This window comes from Heteronotia binoei, chromosome 21 (genome assembly GCF_032191835.1).
Source record: "Heteronotia binoei isolate CCM8104 ecotype False Entrance Well chromosome 21, APGP_CSIRO_Hbin_v1, whole genome shotgun sequence".
Classification (NCBI taxonomy): domain Eukaryota; kingdom Metazoa; phylum Chordata; class Lepidosauria; order Squamata; family Gekkonidae; genus Heteronotia; species Heteronotia binoei.
Window position 1 is genome coordinate 149,807,011 of NC_083243.1, and position 15,258 is coordinate 149,822,268.

The 15,258-nt window shown below is 40.7% G+C and overlaps 1 protein-coding gene across 18 annotated transcripts in view; it reads right to left on the bottom strand.

Annotated features, from left to right (window-relative positions):
- Window positions 1-15,258, bottom strand: part of SOX6 (SRY-box transcription factor 6) — an 841,142-nt gene that overhangs the window by 522,560 nt on the left and 303,324 nt on the right. For all 18 annotated transcript variants that reach the window (XM_060261709.1, XM_060261715.1, XM_060261714.1 and 15 more), the window contains one exon: window positions 10,731-10,968. In XM_060261709.1, coding sequence (XP_060117692.1) covers window positions 10,731-10,964 — 234 coding nt within the window. In that variant the 5' untranslated portion in view covers window positions 10,965-10,968. The remainder of the gene's footprint in view (window positions 1-10,730; window positions 10,969-15,258) is intronic.

Genomic DNA, 15,258 nt, shown 5'->3' on the forward strand with positions numbered 1-15,258 from the left:
GTGCAATAGAGGGTGATGTTATCGTGCCGCGCCTGCAAAGTGCACTCGAGGTAAGACCCCCACTGGAGGCTCCGAGGGACTTGGCAACCATAGCCAAGAAGGAAAAAGGTGGGGGGTTTTTAATTGTGTGTGGCTTTGGGGCAGGATATGCCCCTGCCTTTTGAGTTTGAGTAAGTATTGGCTGATTTTATTGTTTTGTTGTATCTTGCTATCCTTCTCAAAATGTTGAAATTTGTTTGTCTAGCTAATTATTGCTAATCCAGGTCATTTTGGGGTAAGCGGCAGTTCACTGCCTAAACAACTTTTCTAACTCATGGAAAAGCAGCAAACTTTAACTTATAGCTATGTGCTACAATCAAGAGAACTCAAATTGTCATCAATAATTTTATTCCAGGAAGGGAGAAATGAACATAACCTGTCACAAAATGTGAGGAAACTTAATGTCAAGGGTTCCCAACTGTTTTAGTCAGAACAGTTTGGACCAGTGACTTTGGGAGTCTGGCAGAAATGACTTTTTGCCCCATCTTCTGCTTCAATCTTTTATGTCTCCTGACAGAGAACTGGTGAGAAGGGAAAGATCTCTAAGCAGGATACTAAAATCTTGAAGAAGGGTGGAAATGCTATTTCCTCTGTGGTGGATACCAGTGTGTTGGACCTCAGTCCTAAAATGGCTGACTGACTCCATCTTAGTAATAGTAATGTTGTTTCTGCAATGTCATGCTGAGTCATGCTGCATCATGATCCAGCTGTTACCTGTTACTGAGGTAAGGTGGGATGACCTCACCTGTAATTAGGCTTTGTGCTGACTCACAGAGCTGATGCAACCTTGCATGATTGGTACGTGTACTTAGGGAAGCTCAGTGAGCCTGCTCAGTCTGCCTGTAAGGATTGTGGGTACTGTGAGGCCCACTGTCTGGGTGGTAGCGAACACTGCTGGTGTTGGATCCTAGGCTACTGTGCTTGAATCATGCTGTGTATACTTACTGCCGTATACTGTTATCTACTGAAGTGTCTACTGTTTACTGTGTATGACCTTGGCCTGGCAACGACTCTGAATATTGGATACTATCCTGGTAAATATATCTACCATTGAATACAGTTGTTTCTCTTGTCTACTAATTCCTGTGTTTGCCTGTTCCTCTCCTTCAGCTCTTCTGCTGCGTGCAAAATTCTCTAACATGAGTGATGTTATCTCAGATTGGTGGAGGCAGGGTGAGTGACCCTAGGGATCTAGCCATCTTCAATTCTTTCTAATTTGTGTGAGGGTGTCATCTGTGTTTTCTGAAAATGTAGTGTACCCTTATAGGGGAGATCTTCAATTTTGTCCCTTGTTTCATAGGCAGTGTGATGGAATGGAGCCATGCCTGACAACAGATAACTATGGAGGACCCAGTCATCCAGACCAGAGAACCTGAAATGTAGTATGCTGCATTAATTTGCTGCTTTGAGAGCTTGACAGCTTCTGTTTGGAGGATCTTTCCTAGATTTCTTTTTTCTTCAGGCAAGGCCTCTAAATACATGGACATCTTTTTCCAAAGAAATGGTACACTGACATAATCGCTTGGTAATTGGTGATCTAAAAATGTCAGGGCAGCTGAGGAAATAGGTATTTCATCCCAGACCATAAATCATCCTCCCCTCCTTATCAGTCAGAGCAGTCCTTTAGCCTGTAGTTCTTCCATAGTTGTTCCATTATCAAAGAGGACGGAGGGGGATACAAGAATAGAATCACCAAGTCCTCCTGTTTAACTCTGCATATGCCTTCATTGCTCCTGGAAGTGGCAGGAGCTGAAGCTGGTTTATTCCAAAGATCTTTGGATAAATCTTTAAAGCCCTCCAGAATCAGAAAGGCTACAGTGCCTGGTGAGTCTGAGTACAAATGACCATGGATCTTGTCCTTTGATGTCTGTTCTGTAGTTGTAACATCAGTGTCTAGGGCTTTTGCCATTATGACCATCTGTTCAGAGTATAAACATAAATTTTCACTGAGTGAACTAGATCATCTTCACTTGCATCAGATTTCATGGGGAAATCTGTGAAATGTGACTGAAGTGGAATTGAAACTGAAGCCGAAGGGCGATTCCTACAATGCAATGGTTCCATGCTAGGTTCCATACACTGTGGAGGCATAGGACAGTTGCCTTAGTCTGGACCTAAAGGCAGGTGATTTATAATAGGAATAGGGTTGCCAAAGAAAATATGGATAGCTTTGGGGACATGCAGTAGGCAACTTCAGTTCCATCTGCATAGTCTTTGGATCTAAAGGTGGAACTGGGTCACAGCAGATGTCATCTTCTATTTAAAAAAATCAAAAATGTATTTAAGGCATCTTTGGAGAATAAGAAACAGAAGCCTTGAGTTCAGGTACCAGTTCTATCAGAACCGAGTTGCAATGGGCACAAGCCTCAGATTTAAATTTGTCCTTACATTTGGCTTTGCTTTTCTTCACTGGAGGTTCCGAGATGGAATGATTTCTGGATTGACATCAAGTGGGTGAGGCCAATAGAACCAAAACTATTACAGATGATTTTGAGGGCTAAGAGTGTCATCTGCACGGGTTTACCAGATGATAGGGCTTTCTCCCAGAGTGCTGCTTTGAGGCAGGAGGCTCTATCATGCTTAGCCTTGGGTGAGAACTGTTGACAAACATGGCAGGTTAAAACGTTATGCTCTTCGTCCAGACACAATATGCAAAAGCTGTGGTCATCTGAGTAGGGCATCTTAGTGTCACAATTGATGCAAGATTTTAATAATGCCTTCTGTGGCATTGTTCCCCACAGTGAAAGACAACCTCCTTTGAGCAAGTAAGGCAGGGTGCAAAAGGCAGCCCTTAGGATAAATTGCTATGAGGCAAATGACTTGTGGTCCTGTCTCCACCAAGTATATCTTCTCTTTTTTTAGATAATGGCTGAAGAAAGGAAGCAAGATTTTCTCACCTTCAAGCAGAAGAAATTCAATTTTCAGCAGAAAAGATGACAAAGGTATACAGAGAACCTACTTCAACTGCCTTGGTTCCAAGGTCAGAATCAGTTCTCAGCTGATTTCAGTCCAAGCCCTCTTCCTAATGCCTAGTTCATCTTCAGTCATCTGTGCAGTTCCCCATTGGGACTGCAGGCAGGCAGGCCAGCTGCAGAAAAGTTTCTTTAAAGCAAAAATGTCACTAGAAGGTGTCCTCCACCTCTCCCAAGGCCACAGGAGACTGTTTTCCTGCTGAAAGAGGCATGTGGCCTTGGGAGGAGGCACCCATTCCTCTACTCCAACACTGGCAAAGAAAGATCCCGTTATATTTTTCTTCACAACAGGCCTCATTCCTGGTAGGAAAATATATTTGGAAGAAAATTTGCAAATGTACTAAATACAAGTTCAGTGTCATACTGTTCTCTTTTTGAGCTTTTTGTGATTATTCTCATAATATAAATATTCAGCTACTGTGTAAGCAATATGCTTGATCATATTTAATTTCATAAATCTCTAACACCTTGATTCAGAAAAACATTTTGCTCTCTTCGTGTAATCTACTCTCATGAAGGATAGGTCCATGAATGATTCTCATGGAGGATAGGGCCATGAGTGTCTACTAGACACTGGGATACTAAAGGAAGCCAACATACTCAGTGGTAGCAAACCTCTGAATACCAGTACAAGAAGGCAGTGTTAGAGAAAGGTTTTGGCCTCGATACCGTTTGTTGGCCCTCTGGCTGAACTGGTTGGCCGTTGTGTGAAACACCATGCTAGACAAGATAGACACTAGTCTGATTCAGCAGACCTCTTCGTATGCTCTTAATATTTGTTTTTAACATAATTGCCATACAATGGCAGCCCCTCCAATTAAGGAATGGGTGTCTTCCTGATTACTAATGAATGAGAAAGAGTGAGGATGAGACTTCTATCTATCTATCCCCTCCTCCTCAATGTATGAATTGTTTAGTGGGGGGAAGTACAGGTTCTCTAGTGCGTATTTAGAGCATTCATCATTAGCTACAATCTCCTCAGTAGTCCAGGACATTACAGGCATTTTTTGAAGCCAATAAAATTAAAACCATTCAGGCACTAGTAAAAATATCTACTTGCCAACACTGTAGTTCAGAACAATTTTTAGACAGGACTTTTAGAGTCATGAGAGTCTATGAATTGCCTCTTTCCCTCAAATTGGTTGAGAGTTAGACAAATTTTTCATCTCCGTGCTACTGCTACTAGCAGTCTTACAAGTTTAGTACACAACTGAATAATGCATTCAGCAACATTGCTGTTTAATGTGTGTAGTAGACTAGCCTCAAAATCCACAAAATCAACCCTTTTTCACAGTAATGACTGAAGGAATTGGTACAGATTTGCTTGTTGAAAGTATGTTTTAAGCTCCTGTTTTTAAAATGATGAAGTCCAGTTTATGTGAATAGCTGTAAATCTTGATAACATGAATGGGTGCCTCAGTTTTCACACTGGGGCACACAGCTCACAATCATCAGTGTAGCCTTTGACAACCATTCTGTTAGCCCATGGCCTTGTGTACAAATATGAATTGGATTTGGCAGAAAACTTTATGGAAGGCACTGGCAGAGTTCATTGTTCCTCACTTTCAGCCTGCTGTTTGTCTTGACACTTTTCCTCTAAGGGGCTCACAAGCAAAATGCCACAGGATGGGGCAGACTAATGACAATGAGAAATGTGGTAAGATTACCTTTTCTCTGCTGATGGAAGCAATGAGCAAAATTGAAAGAAAGAGGTGTTTTACTTGATTTTCCATTGTTGCTGCAGCACACTGTCATGTGGTGCATCTTGCATGCGAGGCTCTTACAGTGCTCCAAGGACCATCAGGACACATATAGTATATATCAAAGAGAAATTCTTGACGTTACTGTCTACATAAACAACTATGTAACAGGCTCCCTGGCTGGGAAAAAACTAAAACTCTTTTGGAAAGCAACACATTCCTTAAAACACATACAAAAATCATTGCCATAGACTCTAAAAGCTTTGAACATAAATTGTGCTGCACTTTAGGTCACAAATTTGATCCCTGGAATTTAATAAGGCTGTCTCTTAGTGCCCCTAGTTCTGTACCCAAAATAGGCATTGCTGGCAAGGACAGAAGCCTCAGCATCACCTCCTTCCACATGGCTTTTGACATTACAAAGAAGAAGATGTATGGCAGTAATAACACAGCAGACTAAATCATCACAGCATTCACCCCAATGTGTACTGCATGTCAGTGTGGGTATTCCTATCCTTTCAGGTCAGTTCTTATAACTGCTTTTGTTGTAATAAGTTAATTATTTAATTCATGATTAGTGTTTTAATTTGAACAGACTGGTGCCCACCATTGCAGAAGAACTCCTCCCAGAGAGCCAGTGCGGCTTCAGAGCTAGCAGGAGCACCACCGACATGGTATTTGTTCTCAGGCAGCTCCAAGAGAAATGCAGGGAACAGAACAAGGGTCTATATGTGACTTTTGTCGACCTTACCAAAGCTTTCGATACCGTTAGCAGGAAAGGCCTGTGGCAAATCTTGGAACGTTTAGGATGTCCCCCAAGGTTCCTCAGCATGATCATCCAGCTACACGAAGACCAGCGAGGCCAAGTCAGACACTGCATCGACCTCTCGGAGCCCTTCCCAATAGGCACAGGTGTAAAGCAAGGCTGCGTTCTCGCGCCAACTCTCTTTACGATCTTCTTTAGCATGATGCTTCAAAGAGCCGCAGTAGATCTAGATGATGACGATGGTGTCTACATCCGCTATCGCACTGATAGCAGCCTGTTCAACCTGAGGCGACTAAAGGCTCACTCCAAGACAATGGAAAAACTTATCCGAGAGCTACTGTTTGCTGATGATGCTGCACTCATCTCCCACTCGGTATCAGCTCTGCAACATATGACGTCCTGCTTTGCAGAGGCTGCCAAGCTATTCGGCCTAGAAGTTAGTCTGAAGAAGACAGAAGTTCTCCACCAGCCTGCACCCCAGGAAGATTATCACCCTCCCTGCATCACTGTGGGTGAATCAGTTCTGAAGACAGTCCAGCAGTTCAGCTACCTGGGGTGCATCATCTCCTCAGATGCCAAGATCGACAAGGAGATTGACAACAGGCTGGCAAAGGCAAACCGTGCATTTGGCCGACTGCACAAAAGAGTGTGGAGCAACAAGCATCTGAAAAAAGGCACAAAGATCAATGTTTACAAAGCGGTTGTGATGACAACCCTCATCTATGGCTCCGAATCGTGGGTTTTATACCGTCATCACCTGCGACTCCTTGAGCGCTTTCATCAGCGCTGCCTTCGCACCATCCTCAACATCCACTGGAGTGACTTTGTGACCAACACTGAAGTCCTCAAGAGGGCGGAGGTTACAAGCATCGAGGCACTGCTGTTGAAGACGCAGCTGCGCTGGGCAGGGCATATTTCTAGGATGGAAAACCACCGCCTTCCCAAGATTGCTCTGTATGGCGAACTTTCCACTGGCCATCGAAATAGAGGGGCACCAAAGAAGAGGTACAAGGACTCCTTGAAGAAATCCCTTGGCACCTGTCGCATCAACCATCACCAGTGGTCTGACCTAGCCTCAGATCGCAAAGCATGGAGGCACACCATCCACCAGGCTGTCTCTTCCTTTGAGAACGCACGCATAGCTGGTCTTGAGGACAAAAGGAGATTGAGGAAGAATCGCACTACTACAGCACCAACCCCAAATCTGACTTTTCCCTGCAGCCACTGTGGCCGGATCTGCCTGTCCCGCATTGGTCTTGTCAGCCACCAGCGAGCCTGCAGCAGACGTGGACTACTGCACCCTTCTTAAATCTTCATTCGCAAAGTCAAGCCGAGAGAGAGAGAGTGTTTTAATTTGTAATTCAATATAAAGGCTCAGTAAATTGAGGGATTTTCCCCCTCAAAAAATTAAAATGTCTGATTATCTCAACCCAGTAATAAACACAGCCATGGACACAGACATCCATCCCCAAATGACACCTGCGAAACTTAAATGGGATTAGAACATGGGTGCCAATCATGTGGCCTAGAGACTGAATCAGGCCCCCCGGAGGGTTTCTATCAGGCCACAAGCAACTCACTGTCATCTCCCTCTGTTGCTTCCTTTTGCTTCACAACTTGCTTTGCCAGGCTTGCTCAATCGCACAGGAGCTGCAGAGCAAAGCTCCTCCCTTAGAGAGGAAGTGGGGGAAGGAGAGTTAACTTAGCCAGGCTCTCTCAGTGGCAGAGCTGAGCTACTGAGCCAAGCCTCTCTTTGTTCTGTTGGTTGAGGCTCAGCAAGGCTGAGATGGATTAGGCTGAGTGTGTGTGTTTGTCTGTGTCCTTTATAACGTTTATATCTCCCTGACCTGGCATTACATTTTATGACACAAGTGACCTGGCCCTACAAGGTCAAGATCTGGCCCTCATAGCAAAATGTGTTCGACATCCCTGGATTAAAACCTTCTTCAAACCCCCATGATCCATAAACCCTTGTTCAAAATCACCTTTCATGTTTTGTCTTTTTGCTGTTTTGTCATCTACTTTGCTCCAACAGTGACCAAGGAGATTATACCTAGTGCCTGTAATACTCTTATAGCAGTGATCAAGTTCCAGGAACCCTGGAAAGAGTAGTTCTCCTGGGTCCTAGCAGAATTGTATGCACCAGGGGGGAGACAGAAAACAATACACAGGAAGACAGAAAGTAGGGAGAAAGAGAAATCATTGACTAATGCTGCTGCTTGAGGAACACCTGTCAAGCAAGTGATATGGAGTCGGGAAGGGTTATTTTTCAGGCTGAATGAAAACCCAAAGCAAATCCAAAGTCTATAATGCTTGTCTCATATTTAAAGTGAGAAATGCACAATAAGAAGGCTCATATACAACTTCAATTCAAAATTTACCCAGGATTATGACCAAAATAGTCTTGGTCATTCTGGTAGATTGCCTCTGCTGAGAAATGGATGGGGGGGGGGGAGGTGCAACCCTGTTAATGTTCCTGGATTTCTCTGAGGTTTTCAAGACCACTGAATGCTGTCCTCCAGGAGTGCTTTGTAGAAATGGGAATGGGTAGGATTACACTTTTGGCTCATTTTATTTTCTGAGGCTTGGCTCCAAAATAAAGGGCTGGGAGCTGCTGTGGGATACAACCTGTTCTGGATTGGGTTTCTCTCCCCTTTAAGAATCACAAAATGAGAGTATGCCTAGACCTGATGCTGCAGCAGGATATTCAGACTGCAGTAGTGGTTAAATGTGCCTTTTTCTACTTAGGTTGACAACAACCAACTGTGCCCTTCCCTAGATGTTATTGATCAACTACAGTTATTCATTTTCTAGCCATATCTAAGTAGGACTATTGTAATTGTCAAAGCACAGGACCTTTGAGGAATGTTGGGAAACTACAACTGGCTCCAAATTTCATGGCCAGGTTTGCTAAGTAGTACCTGCTAAAGGGACCAACTCCAATATTATTAACTCCAACTTATTTAATGTATATTGCTGTGTATTCATCTACAGGGCTTACTGAAACAACTCTTAAACCTAAATCTGGGGGTAGAATATTTTAAGAACTGTCTCCTACCATATGTGTCTATCCCACTTTTCAGATCACCATGTTTGGCTCTGCTACAGATCCCTTCATCGTTTTATATGTGTGAAGTTGGGCCATGTAATACAGACTTTTAAGCTGCGGCATCACAAAGGGTGAACACCTTCCCCAGGAAAGACTTCTGATTCTCAATAGCGACTACATTTAATTGGGCAACAAAGATATCGTTATTTAAGAAGGACCTCTGAGCCTTTTCAAAGGCTTTGTGGATGGGCACATTTTTCCTTCTCTTGTCTCTGATTATAGTCCATTAATTACTTTGACTGCAGAAGTTTTAACCCACTGAAGATGTTATTGGTTTCAATTTTATTATCTTAATAATATAAAATAGAAAGACTATTTTGATAAATAAATACTGTTTTGTAGCTACAGTACATATTTCCAGTTATTTAAAATAATTGTGTTTCTTTAATTACACCCCTCTAAAAAGTGAAGCATAGTAAAATGAAGAAGGCTGGCTAGGGACAGATGCAGATTGCTGGGACCCCTTCCTTTCTCCCTCTCCAGTCACAGGCACTGCTCCTCCCTACTGTGACTCCTTTCTGCCCTTCCCGCTTCTGGGGGGAATGCAATGTAACTCTCACATATTTCTTTTAGACCCATTTGTGCCAGCAGATCTAAAAGAATCATGGAATAGTTGCTGCTTTGCTGCCTTCAGCACTCTTTCCATTAAGAAATGTTAGAGAGAAAGACCTACCACGTGGCAGGGCTTCTGGGGAAAGCATCTAGAAAAAGAAGCAGAGTATAGTACCCTTGCACTCTGCTGCTTCTATTGCTGCTAAGCACTTTCCTCACTGGGAAGTATGGATTAACCCAGAATTTCCAGTCAGCAGATGGCTTTCTTTCAGGCTGTGGACCCCAGCATGTGCCCAGTCATAACAACTCCTGAAGCCAGTTCTGAGGCTCCACTACCATGTTAAGACTGCTACTTAGGTAAACACCTCAACTGAGCCTGAGCATAATGACAATCAAACCATATACTGTACAAAAACATCTACGCCAGTACTTTTGAGGTTTTAAAAGTTGCACAATCATTAACTTAAACTGAAAACACATTAGAAAAAGGACAGCCACAGAACTTTTAAGAATAAAAGGCTGTCATTGCTAGCAATCCTTGTTAATTTGAAATTAATCCTGCTGTATTATTATACAGAAACTTCCAACCAAACTAGATGACTAGAAGCCTTTAGTCAAAGAACTGAAATGTTAGTACAGATCAACATACTCTCCCCATCTTTTTCAGTCCTCATTGCCCCTCCGTTGGGTTGCCAGTCATAATGCTGCACAGATAGAAGATGCCAAAACTGCAATAATTCTCTTGTCAAAGCACAGGGGTAAAACCTACTCTATTAAAACACCCTGCTTTGTAGTCATTTTGTCTAGCTCTGAGGTCTCCTTCCTTTATCCTACACAATATGTAACCCTTCCTGATGTTCCTTCTGAGTCAGCTGGTTTATCTCAGTTCTGTTTTTTCCTCCCTTCCTTTTTATTCAAACCACCCATCCTACCTTCAGGTTCTTCTCTCTTAGTCTATTTTACCCTGCAACCATCCTTCTACTGCATTGCCTCTGGGTTTTATATTCCTTGGCTTCCCTACTCATAATGGGGCCTCTATGCCATTCTCAGTTTGCAATGTAGTATTTTTAATCTCAGTGACACTTCACACTTTCCCTTCTCTTACTGAAGCAGAACAGTAAGCTAGTTGGTTCTCTGAGTGACTGAACATTCATACCGATTTCCAACTACCGTAGTCTTATGCCGCTCTCGCTCTCCTCTTCTCTGTGGGGCTTCCATTGGATTTCACACTATTTGCCCCAGGGCTGCAACTTGCTCTGCCTCTTATGTGCAGCAAACAAGATCCTCTAAAAACCGGTTTCTGTTTGTCATCTGAAAAAAGGCAAAGCTAGCTGCAGCCCCAGGGCAGATAGTGTGAAATCCAACAGAAGCCCCATGGAGAAGAGGAGCTTGAGAGCGGCACAAGGCTAGTGGGAAATCGGTCTCAGAGTTAGAAGCTTCTCCAATACTAGCACAATACAACATGGATGCCATTCCCATAATATTTAAACTTAAATCAGGAGGTAGTAAATGCTATGATAAATGGAAGCATCAGTTAGAAAGAAGAGTTGTACTAAAAAGTTCTCAAAAACTAAACGTTGAGACTCACATACCATTCTATGTTGGGTTGAGATAATACTGTTCCAGTCAGCGTCTTGTTGGATTGTAGTGACTAGCGTTGGTAGCTCCTCAGAGTGAGGTTTGTTGTGCAATATGGTGTGGAGAGGGAGATGTGAAGCCACCAGCTCTTCATTGTTGCCTTCTTCTTGCTCCTGTGATGCTAAGTCCTGGGTTGGTGTTTCCTCTCCATCAGCTGCAAATGGAGAGGTGGCCTGCTTGGAAGACATTCTCCTGCAAAATGAGAAGAAACAATTTTGTTAATTTTTTTTTAAAGACCAAGAAAAAATCCATAAACATATGCTGTTACTAAATATATTACTTAAACTACAGGCTTGTACTGGCAGGTCTCCCACAATTGATTTATCACAGTAGCCCTAAACCAAAATGGGGAAAAGTGCATTACCAAAAGAAAGAAGTAAGTGATTAGTGGTGATCTCATGCAATGGGTACTCTTTTACGGCTGTATACATTGATTTATGTTATAATATATTACTTTAATTCAGAGTAACTTTAACATAAGAACATAAGAGAAGCCATGTTGGATCAGGCCAATGGCCCATCCAATCCAACACTCTGTGTCACACAGTGGCCAAAAAAATTATATATATATATATACACACACACACACACACACACACTGTGGCTAATAGCCACTGATGGACCTCTGCTCCATATTTTTATCTAACTCCCTCTTAAAGCTGACTATGCTTGTAGTCGCCACCACCTCCTGTGGCAGTGAATTCCACATGTTAATCACCCTTTAAGTGAAGAAGTACTTCCTTTTATCCGTTTTAACCTGACTGCTCAGCAATTTCATTGAATGCCCACGAGTTATTTCATTCATATGATGAACTTTCATTCATATGATGGAGAGTCTTTGATGTCTTTGATACAAAGTTCTGTTGTTGTACACTGACCTTGTTAATCATGTGTCTGCCATTTATCTGGGATGTACCCCAGAGTAACAAGAGACCCTGGGTTAAGTTTTTAGCATTTACTAAGAATTTCCAAGTGAAGCAGGTAGGTCCTGTATGATTCAAGGCATGCAGCATCATCATATTTGAACTACCAAATGGTGTCATTTTCCCCAGTCTTATGATATCATGTATGTTATTGACATATATCATTTTTCCCCCTTAGAATCTTCTTCCCAAAGGGTAGTTCCTACATTTCCTCATAATTTCACTAGGCATGCAAGAAATGCCTAGCTGTTTGCACAATTAGACTGGGAATCTTCTGCTCCCATAGTCAATTAATTATGGCACATTTGACTCTTGCAAAATAAATTTTACAAGCCACCAGCTACGCTGCTCTAAACAAGTCCTATGATATATTTGTTTTAAAGCAGTATCTCATAAGCTGTTTTAATCGTAGCAAAGTACTAAAATTGTCCTGCAAAGCCATGTAAAGCTAAGTAGAACTCTGAATGAATGACTTGTAACATCTGTAAGTCTTCACGGTTGTTCTGCAGTTTCCATTTTATATTGTGCATTTATTACAAGGTACACATAACTTGGAAGAATAAAGTTAAATGTGCATAATCAATTATAAAGAAATAATGTTTTCAATATCATTTATTAAATGATATTATAAAGTTAGAAGTGCATAATCAATTATAAAGAAAGACTGTTTTCAATATCATTTTTACTTTTAAATATATTTTTTCATGATCTTTCACATTAAGTTCCATAGAAGCATTCACATAAGACTAGTTTTCATTTTGGCTGAGATGTAAATTATTTCAATTCAAAATGCAAAATCATATTTCACATGAAAAACAATAATCATTTTTTTAAACTGTAGTAGTAAATGAAAATATATTATTGGAGACAGATCTTTTAAAAATAGAATATCTTTATGCTAAAACTGCATCAGTAACTAAAGAATAAGATCACCACCTTAATTACTCTTTAATAATAATTGATTTCATACAATTTCCTTAAAAATGCACAAATCAGTTAACAGAGGAAACCACATGAGCATTTTTCAAATTAGCAAATCATTAACTCAGTAGTACTGTTTCTATAGACAAATAATTACTGATTAAAGAGCCTGGAAATCTGAGACTAACAGTTAAATTTACAGATCTGACACATGCTTTCATGAATATTACAGTGAAGGAAATATCAAGTGTAAAGAAAAATAATTAAGTTAATTCCAATTTAAACAGTAGTTTTTAATGTAGCAGTCCATGTTTCACATAGGATTTAACAGCTAATGTTAAATTTCTCACAATTAATGAGAAGACACAGATTTAGCATCCTACAGAAAAAACATTAATATAGGTTCGTTAATCTAATTATACACAGTTCTAGATAAGTGTACCACAAGCTTTGGAAGTAACCTGAAAAATATTTTAAAATATTAGTTTTTTTAAAATTACAAATAATGGCAATAATGACTTGATATTTTCTTGAAGAGTACTAACTGCTGAAATTTACTAGAGTCAGCTTGCTGTAAACATGATTACAGCCCCCATTTCGCTAATAATTACTTATGGGTAGGGCTTTTTTTGAGCAGGAATGCACAGGAACGCAATTCTGGCTGGCTTGGTGACAAGGATGTGGCTTAACATACAAACAAGTTCCTGCTGAGCATTTTCTACAACAAAGCACTGTGCAAAATAATGGTGATGTCAGATGTGGCCTGATATGCAAATGAGTTCCTGCTGGGTTTTTTCTTCAAAAAATGCCCTACTTACGGGATATGGCTAAAAAATATGAGTCTTTGTATTGTATACTTCACTGTGGCCAGATCAACAGTGACTGTCATACAACAGTCCCAACCTAACTTGCAACTGCTGAAACACTGCAACTTTTCCATCACCCTTGTGTTACAAAGGCAGGATTCCGGCCAACAGAAGTATAAACTAACACAAGTATTTGGATCACAGGGCAGTACTTAATGGCTTACTTTAAACTTGTAGATACACTATTGCAATGAGAGTGTAATACAATTGTGCACAAATCTCTAGTAATTTAAGGCAATGGTACATTTAAAACAGTTCTTGGGGGGGAAATTCTATTCACTTGAGCAATAGAAGACATCTTCCAATTATAAACAGGACTGACTTCTTCCAGAAGGAATAAGCTCTGGCTGCTTTGCTCAGTTTAAATTAATCATGACACAAACCCAGAAATGAAAACGTCTCTTAAGAATAATTCCAACTACAAACTGCACCAATGAATAACAGTGCACAATCCTAATTAAATGTAACTGTGCAGCTGTGAAAATAGGTTAAATCTGTCCAAAGCTCTGAGATGGCTTTTAAAGGCTGGTTTGTTAGGGAGTGTTTTCCTAAGAAAGGCTGGGTCTTCAGTCTTAATCAGCCAATAAATTATTTCCTGCAATTACATTAAATAGAAAATTATCTTCAAATTGGGAATGTTAATTGAAAATCAAAATTCAGAGTGAAGTTTAGAAATTACATGCTGAATATAATTAGTGTGGAAAGACTTCACCTCAATTTCATCAACAGGCTTTTGGTAATTCCTCAAGTGACCATTCTGAAAAGCTACTCTGGTAAGAGTACAATTAAGTGGGAACACCTTTCTTTTTAAATGTACACCATTTCATACTAGTTTACACATATGCTCCAATGTTCATACCCATAAACAAACATTGAATAGAAAAATGTGCCTGATACAACATATTATCTATTTGACATACTAAATAGAAAATAATGGGGGGGGGGGGGTATCCTCCTTATTACTGAATTTAGGAGTTTTTCCAACCAAATATATTTGCATGGGTCCAATTCCATATATTTATACTGCCCGCCTTCTTTCAAACTAGTTTTGCACAGAACAAAACAAATAAAACTTTTATGAGACACTCCTGCATTCTTCTGCGATAAGTTAGTGTGTAATAAAATGCAGCAGAAGCATCAGCTTAAAAAACGCTCCTGCTGCTACAGAACCACAATTCAACAGAGTTCTGTAAAAGGCCCATTACAACAAATGAAGACTGCAGTGCCTGGGGAACTCTCTAAATTCAGGGAGAACAGAGAGGCTGCCTCATTCTTACACATGCACACACAGAGGTGTTTCAGCCCACACATGATTCTGTACACTGAAGGACTATTGTCATAAACAGAGTTTGAAGGCTATACTAAATACTGATCATTAGTCTACAGAACTGTCCACATGATCTCAAAGTATTTATCAGCATTCCTCTCATATTTTCAATTATTTGCATACCACTTATAGTTTAAAAGTGGTTTGACTTTGTGCCATCTTGGAGTTTACCTACTATTTCTGTGTAACAATTTTATAAGTGAAATCAGTCCTCTGCTGGGGGTTATCGTTAAAAAAAAAGAAAAGAATTTCACGCCACTTATAACCCCTGAAAACAGGAATTTATAATGGAAGTGCTGACACAACCTCAACTAAAGCAGCGCAAATGGTACTGCTTATAATACACAAAATCAAGTTCTATTATTCTAAACTCTTCTCACTTGTGAGGTTTTTTTTTACTGTGCTCTCAGACAAACTGCTGAAGCATGAAAAATTTAAATGCAAT